This window comes from Thalassophryne amazonica, chromosome 2 (genome assembly GCF_902500255.1).
Source record: "Thalassophryne amazonica chromosome 2, fThaAma1.1, whole genome shotgun sequence".
Taxonomy (NCBI): Eukaryota; Metazoa; Chordata; class Actinopteri; order Batrachoidiformes; family Batrachoididae; genus Thalassophryne; species Thalassophryne amazonica.
In genome coordinates, this window is record NC_047104.1 from 110,750,644 (window position 1) to 110,771,607 (window position 20,964).

General features: G+C 40.5%; 1 protein-coding gene across 1 annotated transcript in view; it reads right to left on the reverse strand.

The window, feature by feature from the left end:
- si:ch211-150g13.3 (transmembrane protein 178B) overlaps positions 1-17,969 on the reverse strand; it is a 61,911-nt gene extending 43,942 nt beyond the window's left edge. Inside the window, exon 1 of the mRNA XM_034191783.1 lies at positions 17,268-17,969. Within this exon, the coding sequence (XP_034047674.1) occupies positions 17,268-17,670 (403 nt within the window). The 5' untranslated portion in view covers positions 17,671-17,969. The remainder of the gene's footprint in view (positions 1-17,267) is intronic.
- Positions 17,970-20,964: the final 2,995 nt, after the last annotated feature.

The window sequence follows — 20,964 nt, forward strand, 5'->3', positions numbered from 1 at the left end:
AAGCATTCATGATATGCACACTCTTAAGGCTATGAAATTAGGCTATTAGTAAAAAAAAAAAAAGTAGAAAAGGGGGTGTTCACAATAATAGTAGCATCTGCTGTTGACACTACAAACAAAACTATTATGTTCAAACTGCTTTTTTAGCAATCCTGTGAATCACTAAACTAGTATTTAGTTGTATAACCACAGTTTTTCATGATTTCTTCACATCTGCGAGGCATTAATTTTGTTGGTTTGGAACCATGATTTTGCTCGTTTACTAGTGTGCTTGGGGTCATTGTCTTGTTGAAACACCCATTTCAAGGGCATGTCCTCTTCAGCATAAGGCAACATGACCTCTTCAAGTATTTTGACATATCCAAACTGATCCATGATACCTGGTATGTGATATATAGGCCCAACGCCATAGTAGGAGAAACATGCCCATATCATGATGCTTGCACCACCATGCTTCACTGTCTTCACTGTGAACTGTGGCTTGAATTCAGAGTTTGGGGTCGTCTCACAAATTGTCTGCGGTCCTTGGACCCAAAAAGAACAATTTTTACTCTCATCAGTCCACAAAATATTCCTCCATTTCTCTTTAGGCCACTTGATGTGTTCTTTGGCAAATGTAACCTCTTCTGCACATGTCTTTTATTTAACAGAGGGACTTTGCAGGGGGGTTCTTGCAAATAAATTAGCTTCACACAGGCGTGTTCTAACTGTCACAGCACTTACAGGTAACTCCAGACTGTCTTTGATTACATTATTCTTCTATCCATTTTGATGGTTGTTTTCTGTTTTCTTCCAGGCGTCTGTTTTTTTTTTTTTTTTTTTTTTTGTCCATTTTAAAGCATTGGAGATCATTATAGATGAACAGCCTATAATTTTTTGCACCTGCGTATAAGTTTTCCCCTCTCCAATCAACTTTTTAATCAAACTACGCTGTTCTTCTGAACAATGTTTTGAACGTCCCATTTTCTTCATACTTTCAAAGAGAAAAGCATGTTCAACAGGTGCTGGCTTTATCCTTACATAGGGGACACCTGATTCACACCTATTTGTTCCACAAAACTGACAAACTCACTGACTGAATGCCACACTACTATTATTGTGAACACCCCCTTTTCTACTTTTTTTTACTAATAGCCCAATTTCATAGCCTTAAGACTGTGCATATCATGAATGCTTGGTCTTGTTGGATTTGTGAGAATCTACTGGTACCTTGTTTCCCATGTAACAATAAGAAATATACTCAAAACCTGGATTAATCTTTTTAGTCACATAGCACTACTATTGTTCTGAACACTACTGTAACTCTATTTTCAATGGGACTATATGCATTCACTACAGTATTCACCCATTTGAATCAATCACAGGATTGCTAAAAAAGCAGTTTGAACATAATAGTTTTGAGTTTGTAGCATCAACAGCAGATGCTACTATTATTGTGAACACCTCCTTTTCTACTTTTTTTTACTAATAGTCCAGTTTCATAGCCTTAAGAGTGTGCATATCATGAATGCTTGGTCTTGTTGGATTTGTGAGAATCTACTGAATCTACTGGTACCTTGTTTCCCATGTAACAATAAGAAATATACTCAAAACCTGGATTAATCTTTTTTGTCGCATAGCACTACTATTATTCTGAACAATACTGTATTTTAAACACCCCTCAGATCTGTGTGTGTTTGGGGCATTTAATCCGCTGTAAAATTAGAGGATCTGAGTTATTTCTGTTACACATCAAGGACATGATAAACAAGCTGTGATGAAAATTGATCTTAAATCAGGAAAATGTCTATAAAAACACTTGTGGAATTGTGGGAGTTTGGAGATGTTAAAGGTGATTTTGCCCAATATGACTCATTTAATAATTATCTTATTAGTTCCAAGACTACTTCATAATTAAATCTGTCCATTGAACATTAAAATCTGGATGAAAAACATCTTGAATCAAACATTTTTAATGTGTTTTATGCCTGTTCGAGTTCCATGACGATGTTAATTAATGACCGTTAAAGCCAAACCGACGTTTTATGCATAAAAGTCGGTAAACACACAAACTCCCACATATGACTATTATCAAAGCAATTTACTTTGGTATGAAAAGTATTGACACCTAACCCAGTTACTGCTCTCAAAAGTCTTAATTTACAGACCAAGAAAGACCTCCGGTGGTATTCTGTGGTGCCCTCGGTGGTCTCAGCCTATGACTGAAGGTGTTCTGATAGGTACGCATACCCCTGGGGGTACATGAGGGGAGCGCAGGGAGTATGCGAGAAATTTTGAAAAAAAAAAAAAAACAACAAAGATTTATACTACACATAAATAGACAAATAGACTCTCAGGCTACTAAATAATACACATAAAATACTACCATCTAGTGTTCAACAAAATTATTGCATTGTCAAAGCAGTAGGGCGGGATGATAGGTGTGACTTCCGAGAGTGATGAATCCAACACCTGTCAATCAACGGCGCATTGGCTTGACAACGTTGAGGCAGCTAAAATGGACAGATGGCTAAAAAAGAAAAAATCTCCATCCAGAGAGATATTGGCGGTTACAACCCCCAGGTCAACAGTAGAGGACGCACCAGCCAGCGACAGTAATACGGCGGACACTACTTGGACCCGCAATGTTAGCAGCGGTGCTTCTGTTGCTAGCCAGGCTGCTCCTAGCTCCCTGGCTATGGACAGCGATGATGGGTCGGATGCTTCACTTTGTGTTGAGGGGAAGGACATTGCCATGGATCGAGAAACTAAAAGATGCAAATATGACGAGAGCTACATTTCCCTGGGATTTACTTCTATCAATACTGGTGGATTTTCGCGACCACAGTGTGTTATTTGTGCAAGAGTACTGTCTCATAATTCGATGAAGCCTTCATTGTTGAGAAGACATTTAGAAACTAAACATTCCCATTTGAAAGACAAGCCATGGGATTATTTTGAGCGGCAATTGAAATCCCTTCATACAAGTAAAACGTGCTTAAGGGAGACGGATAATGATCGCAAGAATGGACTAAAAGCATCCTTCATGGTGAGTTATAGAGTGGCTAAAACTAGTAAGCCGCACACTACAGTGGAGGACTTGATATTACCTGCCGCCTCAGATGTAGTTGGGACAATGCTGGGGGAAAAGGCTAAAAAAAACTATTCAGACAATGCCCTCATCAAACAACAGCATCTCTTGGCGGATCTCTGAAATGGCAGAAAACATCCTAAAACAGCTACTACAGCGCATACTTGCAGGTGGATTTTACGCACTACAGCTGGACGAGTCCACAGATGTTGCAGGTGTGGCACATCTGCTTGTGTATGTGCGATACATTCATGAAGGGACAATTAAAGAGGACATGTTTTTCTGTAAACCTTTGGAAATGAGGACAACAGCAGAAGAAATTTTCACGATGCTGGACACCTTTGTCAATTCGCATGGACTTAAGTGGACTCAATGTGTGGGTATATGTACTGACGGCGCAAAAGCTATGACAGGGAGGCACAGTGGCGTTGTTATGCGTGTGCAGGTGGCGGCGCCCGATGCCACTTGGGTGCATTGCAGTATACAAAGAGAAGCCCTTGCTTCAAAGAGCATGCCCATAAGTCTGAAAAACATTTTGGACGCAACAGTGAAAATGGTGAACTTTGTAAAAGCCCGGCCCACGAACTCTCGCATATTTTCTGCTTTATGCAGAGAAATGGGAAGTGAACATGAGACGTTATTACTACACACAGAGGTACGCTGGCTCTCAAGGGGCAAAGTTTTGACACGTTTCTTTGAACTCCGTGATGAACTTAAGATTTTCTTCTGTGACCATCATTTTGAACTCTCAGAACAGTTGCACAATCAAGAGTTTCTTACATGTCTGGCTTATCTGTGGGATATATTTTCTCGTTTGAATGAATTGAATCTTGAACTGCAAGGACTTTCCGCAACCATATTTAATGTGCAAGATAAAGTTGAGACCATGATAAAGAAGTTAAACCTCTGGCCAAATTGCATGGACAACCACAAAACCGAGACCTTTCCTTTGCTGTATGACTTTTTGTGTGCAAATGAGCTTGCATTGACAAAATGTGTGAACCGTGACATTACTTCACACCTTGGTGAACTGGCTGCACAACTACGCCGGTATTTCCCGGAGTCTGATGGATCAGATCTATGGATACGCCACCCGTTTAGCTCTGTGCCTGTAAACTTACTGACAGCAGATCAGGAGAGTCTTATTGAGATCGCCACAGATGGAGCCTTAAAGGTTGAATTTAATCAGGAATCACTGCCAGATTTCTGGATCGGACTACTCACAGAGCAACCTGTGCTAGCCAAACGAGCTGTGAAGACTTTGATGCCCTTTGCTACTGCTTATTTGTGTGAAAGTGGATTTTCAGCTCTCACAAATATGAAAACAAAGTACAGGGCAAGACTTTGTGTTGAAAATGACTTAAGACTCAGACTTTCACCTATTACACCAGATCTAACAGAGTTGTGTGCCTCTTTCCAAGCACATCCTTCGCATAAAAAGCGTGGAGAGTTGGAATACTGTTCATAAAACTTGATAAAAGTTAAGAGTTTTGAATAAAAATTCACAGGTTCAAAAGTGTTGTCTGATAATTCTGCAATTCTTTAATAAATCAATATATGATAAAGTAGTAGCATGTGTTCTCTAATAACCTTTTTTTATTGAAAAAATCAGAGGGTGAGTAGGGGTACTTGAGTTGAACTCAGAAGTCTGAAGGGGTACGCAAGTGAAGAAAGTTTGGGAACCAATGCATTAGATGCTGCCCCAAACCATCTACCAATGTCATGCTGCAACTTACCCCCACTTGTGGGCAAGACCCCAAAATAATTACATTTTTCCACTTGGGGCAATCCAAGGGAACAATCCAAATTTTTTCTGACAGAGGACCATGGCCTCAGAATTGGAGGTGTTGATTCTCATCCCAGTCACTTCACAGCTGGCCTCAAACCTACTCAGTCTCCAGTCCCTTTTTTCAAAGACTGGAACCGGAGTCAGCCTTTGTTTATGGAAATTTCACTCGATGGAAACAATGGAGCACACACATCTTAGATGATCTGTTAGGACAACTGACCACACAAAAGCCATATTATTACAGATAACTGTATTAAAATGCTCACAAAGGACCAACGTGGTCCTCCATAACAACTAGAAGCCATGGTATAGTGATAGCATCACAGTGGAGCAGCAAATAGAAGGACTTTCTTAAAAGGAAATCATGAAATTTCAGCTATACTTTGCCAGAAGACACATGGAAGACTGATGCCTAGATCTGATGAGTTTTCTTTCATATAAATCCTTCATTGGCTCACTCCACCATGAAGCTGAGACTGGTGGCAGAACAGCCAAAAGATGCACTATGCCTAGCTTCGCCAATCACAGCCCCAGAAGCCTGGAACTCCTTCACAGTTGTCATGGGTAACTTGATGGCTTCCCTCACTACTCAACGTCTTCACAGTCACTCACTTTTGAGAACTACCTACTCCAGTCAGATTTACTATACAGTTACATACTATTTGTATTTCTTAATGACTGATGTGAATGAAGTTCTGACATACCTAGTGATGTAAATGTATCCATCCCCTGACTTGAAAGAAAAACTGGCGTGAAAGTGATGATTTACTGTGAATTCAAAGGTAGCCAATATTTGTGTCCTGCATATTATTTTTTTTTATTTCTCTTAATAAAAGCATTTAGTTTTGTTCTTTTTGTTTAATAACTTTGGAATTAAAAACTTTTTTTTCATAAAACAAAACAGGTTTGCAGCAGCATGGTGGATAAGTTAGCACCATTGCCTTACAGAAAGAAGGTTATGGGGTTGATTCCCACCTGTGGCCTTTCTGTGTGGAGTTTGCATGTTCTCCCCGTGTTTGCGTGAGTTCCCTCCGGGTGCTCCGGCTTCCTCCCACATCCAAAGACATGCAGGTTAGGAGGACTCGAAACTTTAAACTGTCCGTAGGTGAATGTGCTTGTTTGTCTACAGCCGTTGAAGATGAGTGAGTGAGTGAATTTTGTTTCTGTGCGCAAAGTAAAATAATGTAAGCATCCAAAATAGAAACCAAAATGTTTAGAAATGCTGTGTTAAAAATTGCTTGTTCTGTTTAAAGAAAAGAACAAAAATCACTTGGGGAAAATTAGGAAGAAAATGTTAAATTATAGCCACAGGTCAACTTGGAGACTTTATGTATAAGACACCTAAAATGCATTCTATTTTAAATGACAGTATCCATCCATTGCACACTGAGTTTCAGCTTCTCCACTCTGGTCACAGGTTCAAAACCCCTTGATGTAGAACAAATCGATACCAAAAAACAAAACAAAAACAACTTTTGTTCTTGCAGCTATTACACTGAGGATTAAGTCAGGTAGTATTTAGTGCTATTTTATTTGCTTATTTATGTTTTACTAATCAGGATTTTAGATTTTAGTGTTTGTATTTTAGTAGGACCTGGACCTGTAAGAGTTTTTTTTTTTCAAACTTTTCATTCTGTTTTTATTATACTTTTAAATTTGCTATTTTTAATTCCCTTTGTCCCTGTCACATTTGATTGATGTGTGACATGTGCCTCTGTCTGCCCCCCATATGTATGTATGAGGCTCTTCCTCTGGGTACCAATAAAGTAACTTGAACTTGATCCACTGCATTACAACAGCCACTGTAATAAAGATCAAATATGATATTTGATACTGCTTAAAGACAGCTGTTGTTTTTTATTGCAGGCAATTGAGCATAACAACATGACATCTCTGAAAATCACATAATTGTATGTAGCATGTATTTGTGCCCAATTTATGACCAGTACCCTGTCAGACTAAAAGTTACTGCAAAGTAAAACTAAGTATACAGGAAACAATGTGTGTCAGATTAATACTTTACACACACAGTGCACACCAGGATTACATAATGACTTTTAAATGCAAAGATGTGGGTATTAGAATTTAAATTCCTCTTGTCCAGAGCCCTAGATTTACTTCATGCAATGAACACAGTTAATATGGGGAGGGTCTACTGGTCCTAAACTCTTTATATTATTTGATGATGTAATTGGCTGAACTGAAAATTCAACCAATAATGGTAATTCACCACATTTTTTTTTAATTGTCACACTTTTGTAACATTACTTAATCTACTTTAGTGCAACATGTCATGATTTCGGACACGAAAAGGCAGGACACAAATGCGGGACTCTGGCACAAACGTGGAAATTCAAAAGGCTTTACTCGGTTTGCAGGCACGGTTCGGTGCAATAGACAGCAAACAATACACAGCAACCATGTCCAAAACATACAACGGCAGGCGAGGTCAAAAAATGGGTGGACAGTCTGTATATGGCAAGACATGAAGAAGATACGAGGACACTGTGACAAAAAGGATGAAAACGCAGGCATAAAGCACAAACAATATGGCAAAGACGTGGATAATGTGAGGCTTAAATAGCAGATGTGATGACGGAAAACAAGACATAGGTGTGGGAGAACAACCAGGAAGGGACCAGACACACCCCGACCAAACCCCAAACAAAAGACAAGAGAGTGCAGACAGAAAAACACCAACCAAAACTCACAGAAACCCCCACATATGATATACCCCAAGACAACTCCAAACATCCAGACAACAACCCCACAAGCCCAACCATGACAAATATAGCCTGCCATAAATGTAAAAACAACTTCAACATGTTCTCGTTAATACGAGGACTAGTGGACCCTAGGACTAATGGGAAGTTCCCGGTTAACAGTAACTCAAATGTCCAGTTCAATAACTTGTATAACATGTAAAAATGAAAGCAGAGTGCTGGATGTCACTAAAACATGGTGTGGTTAACAGTTTACACAAAGAATATAAGGTTAGGTCCACGTACTTACTGAAAGACAAACATAATTGTCAAAATGTTAAATTTAAATATTAATGCACATTCATGTTTCAAAAAATGTTTGTTTGAATGTAGGAAAGTAGGAAAGAGGATTACTTCACGTGTAAAGCCTGAGGTTTCCTCCTACAAAATCCACAACGACTTTGGTGTTACCACCCTTTCCTCCCATGCCACAACTAAAGCAAGCTCGAAGAAACCAAGCAGTTGGAATGACGACTGCAAGAAGACAGTCTTACATCATTTTAACATGTACCCACTCAGAATATCACATCTTTGGAGTCATTATCAGGTAAGAGGAAGGCTGGAGGATCCGTCCCGACCCGGCGCACAAAGAGAGTGATTAGTGCAAGAAAAGACTGTAATATTGTCTTGTGACATTTTTATCTGAGGCCATCAAATATGGCCATTGGGTATCGCAAAGTCTTCACATCCGTCCGTCTGTCCGCCCGTCCGTCCATCTGTCTGTGCACAGTATAAGTCCAGTCCCATTACTCTCAGAGTCTTCAAATTTACAGGGAACATTCTTGGAACACAGACCTTGGACAAGTTCAAAGATGGCTAACATTGACCTACAACCCCATTTCCAATGAAGCTGCGACAATGTGTAAAATGTAAATAAAAACAGAATACAATGATCTGTAAATCCTCTTCAACCTATATTCAGTTGAATACACCACAAAGACAAGATATTTAATGTTCAAACTGATAAACTTTATTGTTTTTGTGCAAATATTTGCTCATTTTGAAATAGATGCCTGCAACACGTTTCAAAAAAGCTGGGACAGCGGTATGTTTACCACTGTGTTACATCACCTTTCCTTCTAACAACACTCAATAAGTGTTTGGGAACTGAGGACACTAATTGACTGGAAAAACACTAAGGGCCCTTGGGCAAGGTCTTTAATCCCCTAGTTGCTCCCAGTGTGTAGTGAGTACCTTATATGGCAGCAGCCTCACACTGGGGTGAATGTGAGGCATTATCTGTAAAAGCACTTTGAGCATCTGATGCAGATGGAAAAGCACTATATAAATGCAGTCCATTTACTCATTTTGCACTCATCATAAGGTTAGGATACTGTGCCCTCCAAAAGTATTGGAACACTTGGTATTTCACACATTTATTTTCTTTATGCCATTTCAAATACAAGAAATACAAAAATTAGAAAGAATAAAAATTTCTAAAATTATCTTCCTCAAACTCATACTGAAAGCAAATCTCTAAAACTTGATAATACCTGTAAATAATAACCAGTTTTATTGCCGACCATAAAATATGGTCGTTTACTCACCAATATAAGTTTGGTGTCATTATTAGTCCATGGTTCAAATGTCGTGTTCAATAACAAAACATCCAGAGTCTGGGGGACAATGTGACCGGATCCAGTGAGTTGGGAATGGCAGATGGATCACCTGAGCCGTCCGCCATCCCCAACAAACTAGATCTGCTCATATCACTCCCCAGACAAGGGGAGTTTTGTTTTTATACCTCAGAAAATTACTTTTTTTTTTTTTTTTGAAAATTATATGTTAACCTGTTCTTCCCCACTGGCAACAATTGTTGCTGAAGTGTATCACTGTCATTTTCTATTCACAATAAACAAAAAATCTCAAAGGTACTAATGCAACTTTTTCCACTTATAAAAAAAATCTTGGCATAAACTCGTTAAACAAGATTATTCATCTTTAAAAAAAAAATTTTGTGAGTAGACGACAAATTCATATTACACATTGACCGGAAACAGTGCATACAGCCAACATAAATAGCCAAAGGAAAATAGTTCCATACAACATGGATCCACTACAATGGATACAGGGGTACTGGATCCATTAGAAATCAAGTCGATCCACACAGCACTGAGGTATAAAGTTCAAATCTGAGGCAAACATTTTTCTTCTTGTGTTAAGGTGAATTAGAACTTTTTGTGGTACACAGCACCAACTACTGGACAGGAGAAACCTAGCAGTCAGTGTGACTCACTGATTTCAAAATGCAGCTCTTTTCAACCAGACATGCGGTACCATGACATGTCAATCATCTGTGTCCAATCAGATTTCAGGGGAGTCCAGTGCAACCCTGGTGCTGGACTCCCCTTCCGCATCTGACTTCCGCTCTAGCTCCACCCATGCCAGGAAGTGTTCAACATTTGACATTTCCTGTTTCACTGTGAACTCAAAATTTAGCACTTCCTGTTTCAGTGTGAACTTGCTGCTGAGTTCCCGCGAGATTCCATGAGATCTCATCTGTCAATCCAGGAAGTGTCAATCTAGGAAGTGTTTGAGATTTGACATTTCCTGTTTCACTGTGGACACAAAATTTGGCACTTCTTGTTTGGGACTCCCTGTACGATGAGCAAGCTTCGTGCTGCTGCATGGCACTTCGCGGCACTAGGCACCGCTGTGCGGTGCTTCGCTCGTATTATAACACTTATAAAACTAAAAACGCTGTTTTTGTAACCTGATAACACCTCTGGAGTCATTTACAAGACATTTTGCAGATGTCAGCATGCACGCTAACTTCTGCTAATTTCAAGATAACTTCCTATGGAGTTAAATTTGTCTCATTAATACCTGCAAATGCACAGAGGGTGATCTACAAATAATCCTTGATTTGCACAACTTCTGCTCTTAAAATGGAAATATTGTTTTTGATTGATTGATTGCTTGATTAAGGGGCTTTATTGAACATGTACAAATTGTATATAAAATAGGGTCTTAAAAATGAATTGAATTGCAAATTATAAAGAACACAATGCTGATATGGCCGAGGGTATTTTAGCATTGCATTAAATTTGTAATTTCTTCTTGACAGCTGAAGTAACTGTCAGATTAGGAATCTGTGCACCACAAATCAGAGTCCAGTTTTAACACCAGCACAGATTTGAAAGGCAGCAGTGTGTTGCAGCTGGAGGTCACATTTAATACACAAAGGAAAACCTCACTTTTCCAATAAAGGTTAAATGTTAATTATGCAGATTGGTGACTCAGTCCGCCAGCAGCAAAGTAAATGTTATGCCCGACCTTGTGTCCTACAGACAGATGGTTTTGGTGTTGGTCAGGTTATAGTTTGAGGTGTTATCTGTTTTCACTTCAGATCACAGCTGAATTTTGTCCAAGGAACCTAATTAAGCAAGAACTCACTGTCAAGTAGATCTTGTAGCCATTTAAACAACATCTGCATAATATGCTGCCCTCAACATCACCCTTTGTGAACATGGAACAGCTATGAGAGGAACTTGGCCAATTTGTAGAACAGTCAACAACCACATCCCGATGCTGATGACCTTGCTCAAGTTTAGCAGCAAAATTTTATGAAGCTTAAAGGCTTCGGCCAACAATTGTGTGTGGATTTTTTTCCAGGTGTGACAGAACGGTTGGTCCTTAAATTACCATGTTGTCAATAATTCTAATTTAGATAATATGGCAATAAAACATTGCCAAGAAAAAGAATGCATTTTCATGGGTATATTCAGAGATTCATCTTTTTTGGTATTTTTAACTGTTATTCCTATATGCATAGTCATAACATACTAGAGTAGTGAGCAAATAATGAATTACAGCTCTCATGTATGTGTTTTCCCTTTTTAAGAGACAAAGAAATAATTGGACAATTGGCTGCTCAGATGTTTCAATCCAGGTGTGTGTGTTATTCTGCCATTATTTCATTAAAAACTGAGTAGATAAAGCAGTCTTCTTCAGACTTGCCATTGGTGTCTTGGTGGCTTCTCTCACTTGTCTCCATAACGCACCATCACTCAGGTTTTGAAGAGAACCTGCTCAAGTCAACTCTGGACCTTCAATCTGCTGGTTTATCAATGAACTAACTCCCACCAAATCCTCACCCACCTCTAAATGCACTAATTAACCTAAATAATGCCATCTGGTGCCTAGGCAGTCAGTTATGTTGGTTATGTGCCAAGTTAATGTAAATATTTTCTCTGCAAGCCACATATCATTTTGCGCTTTTGTAGCTAATTAATAGGCAAATCAGCTCATATGCAAATCAGATCATCCCTTCACTGGGATGACCTATGTGTCAAAATGGTTAGTTTGGGCCCAACTGCAAATGGCAAATGTTCAAACAGATGATGTTCTCCACAATAACCCTCGCTGTGGTCACCTGGCTGTGAAACAGCTCAGCAGTCCAGCCACATTCTTGATTTTAAACAAATGAGAAACTAACTGGTAAACAAACTGCATCTATATAGTGACTTTACGGTCAAAGCACATTACACCGATGCCTTACATTCACCCATTCATACACATGCACTCACACACTGATGTCAGGGTGCTGCCATGCAAGGTGCTCATTATACACCAGGAGCCACTTGGGGATTCAGGACCTTAGCTACACACAATGTGTAACATAATCCCTACACTATTTACCTGATGTGGATGAAATACCCCACACAGTAAATCTTGCAGTGTCAAATTAACACCGCCAAATGTTCCCATCTATAATAGTGTTCCATCATGTCTACTATAGTTTTAGATTAACTCTATAACTGCGTAAATTAACTCTATTAGTGCTGATAAACATCAGTCTATTAAGATTTATTGAACATGATTATGAATAGCAATCCAGTGGTAATATTGCAGAATTTACTGGATATGATTAAAGATGACAGTCTGTACTATTCATTCATTACCCAGACACAACTGTGTTGTTGTATTGGGTGGTTGCCATCCAGAACCAAAAGCGGTGCTGTCTATGACCGATGCTGAGACGTTGATTTGTGCCTTTGTGTCTGTAAGACTTGACTACTACAATGTTCTGTTCTCTGACATACTTCAGTACAAGAACTCTGCAAATGATTCAGAATTTGGATGCTAGAGGTTTGACCACATGTAGGAAATATCATATTATACGATCATATTTTACTCCTACATTAGCCTCCTTTCACTCTGGCTCCCTGTTCATGCAAGAACAGACTTCAAGGCATTGCTGTAGCCACAGAAGATATTGAATAATTTTGCACCACGTTAATCTGCTGAAATTGTTGAGCATTATGTGCCAGAATGTGCCCTTCATCCTGACAGTGCTGGTTCATTATGTGTTCTTACAGTAAATAAAAAGCCAGCAGACAGAAGAGTCAATGCTGACCGTGTTCCAGTATTATTGAATAGACTTTAAGTGTTTAAGTCTAGACTTAATTATGTTCAATTCAATTCAATATATTTCACAACATAAGTCACCACAAGGCACTTCACAAGGGTAAACGTCTAACCTTACCAACCTGCTTGAGCAAGCAGGTAGGCAACAGTCAAAGGAAAAAACTTCCTCTTTAAACTTAAAACATATTTTTTTTTCCCTATTACCAATAATTAGCAGATGGAAGGCTAAGATGTTTTAATGTTTGACTTGCCAGAAAATTTTGATACAAAAATTACAAGAAGTTAAACACTATCCTTAGGAGAAAAGGACTTCTACCAATTGGCCAGACAAAGGGACAGAGCTGGAAAGGATATGCAGCAGGTTAGGGTGATAAAGGATACAGATAGCAATGTGCTGATAAGTGAGGAGAGCGTGTGTGAAAGGTGGAGGGAATATTTTGAGGAACTGATGAATAAAGAAAATGAGAGAGAGAGAGAGAGAGAAGGCTGGACGTTGTGGAGAGAGTAAATCAGGAAGTGCAAGGGATTAGTAAGGATGAAGTGAGGGCAGCTATGAAGAGAATGGAGAGTGGTAAGGCAGCTGGGCCAGTTGATATTCCAGCTGAGGCATGGAAATCTCTAGGACAGATGGCAGTGGAATTTCTTGATTAATAAAATCTTGGAAAGTGAGAGGATGCCTGAGGAGTGCAGAAGTAGTGCAGGAATTAAAGAAAAAGAAAAAGAATCCTCTGACAGAATTTTTTTTTCACGCCCAAATCATAAGCTCTTCACCATCTATCTTTTAACAGAAACCATTTTGTGTCCTAGCATTTAAGGTAAAATAAGGTGAGACAGCTAAGAAAATAGTAAATTGTTTTGCTGAACAAGGTTATATTTCACTCTCTAACCACTGCTGCTCTTTTCTAATGCAGCATCATATTATAGAAAGACTTTAACCTACACATTATTCAAATAATTCAGGATAAACACATTTTAAGGGGACAGCTTTTCTACAGCTTTTATGTCATTCAATACCAATTAAAATCTCAGGCCTGTAGCCAGGATGTGAAATGGGGAAGGGGGTTATTTTTTTGAGCAGACCTCTGTTGGTAGCAGCCCCCAGAAAATTTGGGGATTTTAATGTCCAGGGATGCATCCTGGAAGCTTTTTTGATACTATTTTCTCACCCCGATCCACCCAGTTTAGTTATACTGCTTCACGTGTTGTATTTTCTTTTGCACATTTTGACCTTTTCTTTGCCTGTATCCCAAATTGATAATACAACAGACATGTTAATTTTTTTTATAAGATTACTAACCACAAGAGCCAAAATCATTTTCATATTTTGGCTTCCCTCATCCTAACTAACCTGATTTTAAAGTTAGTACACCAACAGACCCAGTAATGCTGAGTTTACATTTAAAAAAGATATTATTTCACACTTTAGTTATGCAGAAAAGTTAAATTAACTAAACTTATTTTGATATGGTTAATTAATTTAACTTAGTCCTGAAATATAGTAAAACTTAGGACCATAGAAATACTGATTTAAACATTTTCATTGTTAAAGTGGACCTTTAATCAAGAGGTGTTGTGGGGGCACGTCCCCTGACAATGCCCTGTTTCCATCTGGATTGGCCCCTAGTTTGCAGTCTCTGAGCAGGAACAATCAAGAATTTGTGTATTTATGTGGAAAGTGTGACCTGATTAAAAGATAAGGAGGTTTTATGAGCACATTTACATCATGCCATCCTGAGAAAGAGATTTTAGGCATATTTGAAAAAAACAAGCATTTTGTTTGTTGTCATGCATCGCAAGTCAGCAGCTGTGTTTTTAGTTTAACCACAGCAATCACAGAGACACTCAGAGCACACTTTGAATGAAAAGAAAAGTTTAAAAATATGGCAGCCCAATCAACGGAAATCACAGCATAGCAATGGAAAACTTTAATCCCTGGAAGTGTGCTGGTTTCAGTTTTTAAGAACAAAGGCGATGTACAGATAACTACAGAGGCATAGAGTTGATCAGTCACAGCATGTTATGGGAAAGAATAGCAGAAGCTAGGCTTAGAAAACAGGTGAAAATCTTTTAGCAGCAATATATTTCATGCCGAGAAAGAGCACTGCTGATGCAATGTTTGCCCTCAGAGTACTGATGGAAAAGTATAGAGAAGGCCAGGAGTTGCATTGTGTGTTTGTGGATTAAGAAAAAGCTTATGACAGGGTGCCAAGACAAGAGTTGTGGTTTTGTAAGAGGAAGTCTGGAGTGGCAGAGAAGTATGTAAGGGTGGAAGTTTGGAAGTGAGAGGAAGCCGGAGCACCTGGAGGAAACCTACGCAGACACGGGGAGAACATGCAAACTCCACACAGAAAGAGCAGGAAGTGATCCCACAACCTTTTTGCTGTGAGGCATGAGTGCTAACCACTAAGACATCATGCTACCTTGATAACACTAGCAAATGCATAAAACATTTACTAAAACAAACATCTGCATCAATTCAACAAAAGGTAGCTGCAGCTAACAAATAAAATAAAAAGTCTTTGCAAACTGAAATATGCTTGCAAACACAGAGCACAAAAATACAAACCAACAGCACGTGGAACAATTTCATTTGATAACATGTCTGCTGCAAATACAGATAACACACCCTAACACAGAAATGCTTAGCACAGCTCCACAACACAACAGAAAATGATGAATGACGTAAAAAAATAAACTTATTTAGCTCTGTCGACCAGGTAAAGATAAAAGGTGGAGCACTGTGGTGAACTGAACGGTCCGAAAAAGCTGTGTGAATTGGCAGCAGAAATTAAACTGTCACGTATATTTGGTTATATTTGTGTTCTGTGTGTCTATGGCACGGTGCCTAAGTGTTTAGCATGGTTGCCTCACAGCAAGAAGGTTGTGGGATTGCTTTGTGCGTGGGCCTTTCTGTGTGGAGTTTGCATGTTGTCCCTGTGTTTGTGTGGTTTGCTCCCATTTCGAAAGACATGCCGGTTAGACGAAATGGGAACTTTGAAATGGCCGTAGGTGTGAATGAGGGTGTGTGAATGTGTTTGTCTGTCTATATGTGGCCCTGCAATAGACTGACATCATGGCCAGAGTGGATCCCACCTCTTGGGATACCCCCCCCCCCCACCTCTCAACATGACCCTTAATTGGAGTGAGCAGGTATGAAAATGAATGAATGTATATTTTTGCATGCTTGTTTGTTTGTCATCATTTGTGCTTTCTGCTTTTCCTGGTGTCTAAAATTAGAACTGTTGTGGCCCCTATCAGCCAGTGTACTTCATGAATAACATTATTATTTTGTAGTGCAGCGGTCGTGGTGAAGCACCAGTGTCAGCCTCCAGCCCTGACCTAATGTACACTCACTGGCCACTTTATTAGGTACACCTTGCTTGTACCAGGTTGAACCCCTTTTACCTTCAGAGCTGCCTTAATTCTTCATGACACAGATTCAACAAAGTGTTGGAAACATTCCTCAGAGATGTTTGTCCATACTGATGTGACAGCATCACGCAGTCGCCCATTTAACCAGTCTGCCCATTCTCTGATCTCGAACATCGACCTGGCATTTTCATCTACACAACTACCGCTCACTGGATATCTTCTCTTTTTTGGACCATTCTCTGTAAACCTTAGAGATGGTTGAGTGTGAAAATCCCAGTAGATAAGCAGTTTCTGAAATACTCAGACCAGCCCATCTGGCACCAACAACCATGGCACAATCAAAGTCACTTAAATCCCCTTTTTTCCCCCCATTCTAATGCTCGGTTTGAACTTCAGCCATGTCTAAATGCTTAAATGCATTGAGTTGGTGCTATGTGATTGGTTGATTAGCTATTTGTGTTAAGAAGCAAGTGAACAGGTGTACCTAATAAAGTGGCCGATGAGTGCACTTTGACAGGCTGCTGAAATAAAATGTCAGTGTTCCAATTTTTTTTTTTTTTTTTTTGGCATGCTTGGGTTATAGCCTCAATATGAGCACATCCTCATGCTTTGTGCAGGGAGGCTGCCCTGTAGGACCACCGTGGAGCTTTGTGCAGCTCAGTCAACAAAGGTTTTATTTTGTTTCTTAAATGTAGCAGAACATTTAAAACGCTGTGGTTCCGATGGCCCATCAGCTCTCATGGCACGCTCGCTTTCTGCTCCATTAGCCTTTTTGCATGAGCTTGTGCCGTGCTTCACACACATTCACTACAACAAATGTGGTGTAAAGCTGTTTGATGTGGACCAGGCCTCGGGTTCAGCCTGGGTTTGCGTCAGACGCGTGCGCTCCGCTGCTCCTGTTTACCTTTGTAGATAAGGTCCTCGGTTTCCAGGTCAAAGCCTTCACGGTGACACTTCCTCCAAAGGCCCGACACGGTGGAGTTAAACTGGCGGCTGCAGTGAGACTCCATGGCGGAAGCTGCGGCCACAAAGTGCCGCTTCGCCCTCCGGAGCGCAGCCGCGTCCGGCCCGCCGCCGCCGCCGCTCCTCAGCGCACCTTTTGGAGGCATCTGGAGCGGCAGGTTGTGGTTGGAAATGTAGATGTAGCCCGGGTCGTTCCGCTTGTTGGCGTAGTTTTTGCACCTCTCTCGGTGTCTCCTGGCGTCCGTCTCGTACCAGTAGTCTGTGCAGATCGCCATGGCTAGCAGCCCCAGCGCGCACAGCGCCAAGAAGAGCCCAGCGCCTGTTAATATTTTCATAGCGGCCATCTTCCCCTCTCTCTCTCTCTTTCTCGATGGGGGAGCCCAAGCAGTCACAAGAAGCTTCCTCCGTGGCCGTACCGCGTGAAATAAATCACGACGGCACTCACAGCAGCCTCACGCAGTCCGGTGCCACTGCGAGCATGACGCGCGGCCGGTGTGCGGACGGGATGCTGCGGTCTATTGTTGTGGTACCCAGTGGATGCAGTGTTGTTCCCACCATCTGCTCCGGTACAGGAGGAGAGGGGATGGAGGGCGACCAGCGCTGTGAGGAGGAGGAGGCAGGAGCAGTGATGTAGTAACGTTATCCCTCCTCCAGGAGCGCGCAGGAATCCGATCTGCTGGAGGAGTGGTCATTTGGAATGATTGATCACTTATTGCTTGAACAGCTGACACACAGGCAGCAGTGGCAAAGATCATTTAATATGAATAATGATTTGATGCTATAGTTCTATGAATTGGTTCGGGGGGGAGGGGGGGCACACCTGTCTGTAATCCAAAGGCACCTGTACTTTTACGCAATGTATAATTTAACACTCTGGAATTGCTTGATTGCATTGTAATATGTTTCTAATATTTTGGCACACCGATGTGGCTTTTGCTTAAGGACACATCAACGCACATGAATAACTAAGATCCAATCCCCTCATCGTCTGTGGTGGATGCCCCCGCCCCAGCTCATTTATACAACAGGAGGTGGACAAAATATTAGAAACACCTCCACAAAAACAGCCGCTGCCTTTACTGTTTCACTTGCAATTACACTTTTGTGGTTTACACAAGGAGTGATGTCATAGCTGTTGAAAGAGGACACAGTGGTGCTGTCGAGGTAACATGGGCTGTATCTCAATTCAGAGGCCACATCCTTCCAAGGCTGCATTCTATGAAGGTCTAGCCTTCCGAGACCGCAAAGGCCAAACCAACTGTTCTGAAATGAAGCATCGAGCCCGTTAATGCAGTCGAGTCATTAGCTTATGTGATCCCTATCCCCTGTCACCTAACATCCTTGATAGTTGCATGCAATAAGATAGCATGTGGGTGTAACCTGTACTTTAGTCATCATTTCTCAGTACTTAGTTATACTTTATACCACCATTGTGGAACTCAATGCACAATAGCAAAACAGCCGACACAGAGGAAATCCATCATCTGGTGGACTGGTGTGCACATTACAACTTGGATCTCAACACCACTAAGACTAAAGAAATGATCATGGACTTAAGAAAATCAAGGCACAACTGAGCCCTCAGCCTCCTCCATCAGTGGTCAGGAGGTAGAGAAGGTCCAGAGTTTCAGGTTTCTGGCAGTCCACCTTTCAGCAGGCCTCATGCGGTCTGTTAACATCGATCACCAGGTGAAGGTCCAGCAGAGACTTTACTTCCTTAGGAAGCAAAGTGGTCCCACGTACCTCAACAACTGTTGACAACCATTTATCGTGCAAAAGTGCAGTACGGCAGCTGCACTCAACAGAATAGGAAGGCTCTGAGATGGGTGGCGAGGGCAGCTCAGCATGTGCATGGGTCACACAATCATCCATAGAGGACATTTATACTACCACTGAAACATTTGGACACACTTTCCTATCCAACTGAATGACATGCTCAAACACTAAAAATTTAGTTGAATGGGAAAGTTTGTTCCAAACTTTTGACTGGTAGTGTATGCTGACTGGCTACAAAAGAAAGCAGCTGCATTAGGACACATCCCACCCTGGACACTGCCCATTCTCCGCCCTCCCATCAGGGAAGAGATACAGAGCTATCACATGCAGAACCAACACACTAAGAAACAGCTTTTATCCTAAGCTGTAAACTCTGTCACCCCACCTTCGCACCCACCCACCAAACACATTAACTGTAATAATTTGAACCTACTCTGCATTTTGAAATGGACATTTTTAGTGTTTTCAGCATTTTAGAATGTGTTTTATATATTTTAATGAAGAGCTATGAAACAGCTTGTCCTTGTATTTTGTACAATAAAAAATAATGTTATATTCAATATTACTTATAAACACTACTTATTTATAATTGTATGGAGCCCAATATTTTCCTTCTGGTTTTTTTTTTGTTTGTTTGTTTGTTTTTTGTTGTTGTTTGTTTTATTATTATTATTATTATTATTATTATTGAATAACTATTTTGTCTTTGGGATAAAATCATGCAGTGGTTCTTGGCATTTTTTCCAGGATAAAGACACATTCATTTGTTAGCCGCATTCCAAGGAGCCTTCAAAATGAGGCGCCCGTGTTGCGCCACTATGACGCATGCAGCCCCTGAATTGGGACACATCCGTAGTCTGGTGGCAGGTCATCATTTGCACTGCCTGTGGTAATTCGATTCTACAACATCTGAACAACAAGCAATTTTGTAGTTCTCTTAGAGTAAGACATCATGGGCAGGAATGAGTAGTTACGTAGGATAAACAAACCAACATGGCCATTAGATTTGGCATGAATGATTGCACTGTTTTCTGATTCAGCTTCAGTTAAGGTTGATTTTTGTGGGTTATGGCACAGAAAACTCTGGATGAGGTGAAATGTTGGAGTGTTAATACACTAAAGGACTTTTTAAGAGCAAGGGGACTGAAAGCCTGTGAAAACCACCAAAATGAGGGAAGCATATGGTACTGTCAGGTTATTGTTTAACCGTCTGGGGCCGATGCCGTCATATACGACGGCTGGGACCAAGCTTTACTAAATTATAAATAACTTTTTAATGATATGAGATAGAAACGTACTTTTTTTTTTTTTGCTAAAAAGTTAACTCCACTGACTTTCGATCCACCGTTAGCCATCTTTGTACTCCTCATAGAAGCTGTGTGATGACGTGCGCAATGTGAGTGTCCAAACGGAATTGGTTCACCGTCACATGGTTTTCCAAAATCCAATCATAGGGCAGATTTACCTCACGTGATGAACCAAAGATCGTTTTCAGGAGTGATATTAGTTGGCCCGTTTGAATAGCCCCCTAACTCCTCCAATGCACCCTGCGCCATTACGCACAGCGAAAGTGAAAGCAGACAGAGAGCCTCGCATGACAATCTCACGTGCTCAAACAAAGAGTGTTTAACTATCAGGATTGCTCCAATAGTTTGCATTTGAATGTTACTGGATAACTCTGTGACTCTCTCCCTGGCGTAAAGCACTGTTTACCATATCAATGAGGTGAGGGAGATGGGCCGCTCCTCAGACTGGAGCATAAACGCATAGACCATTTTGTATATATTGTTCAAAATGTGCATTTGTGTTTATTGTTTGAACTTTTTTGTTGTACAGTCTTTCACACAAGACCTCAAATTACC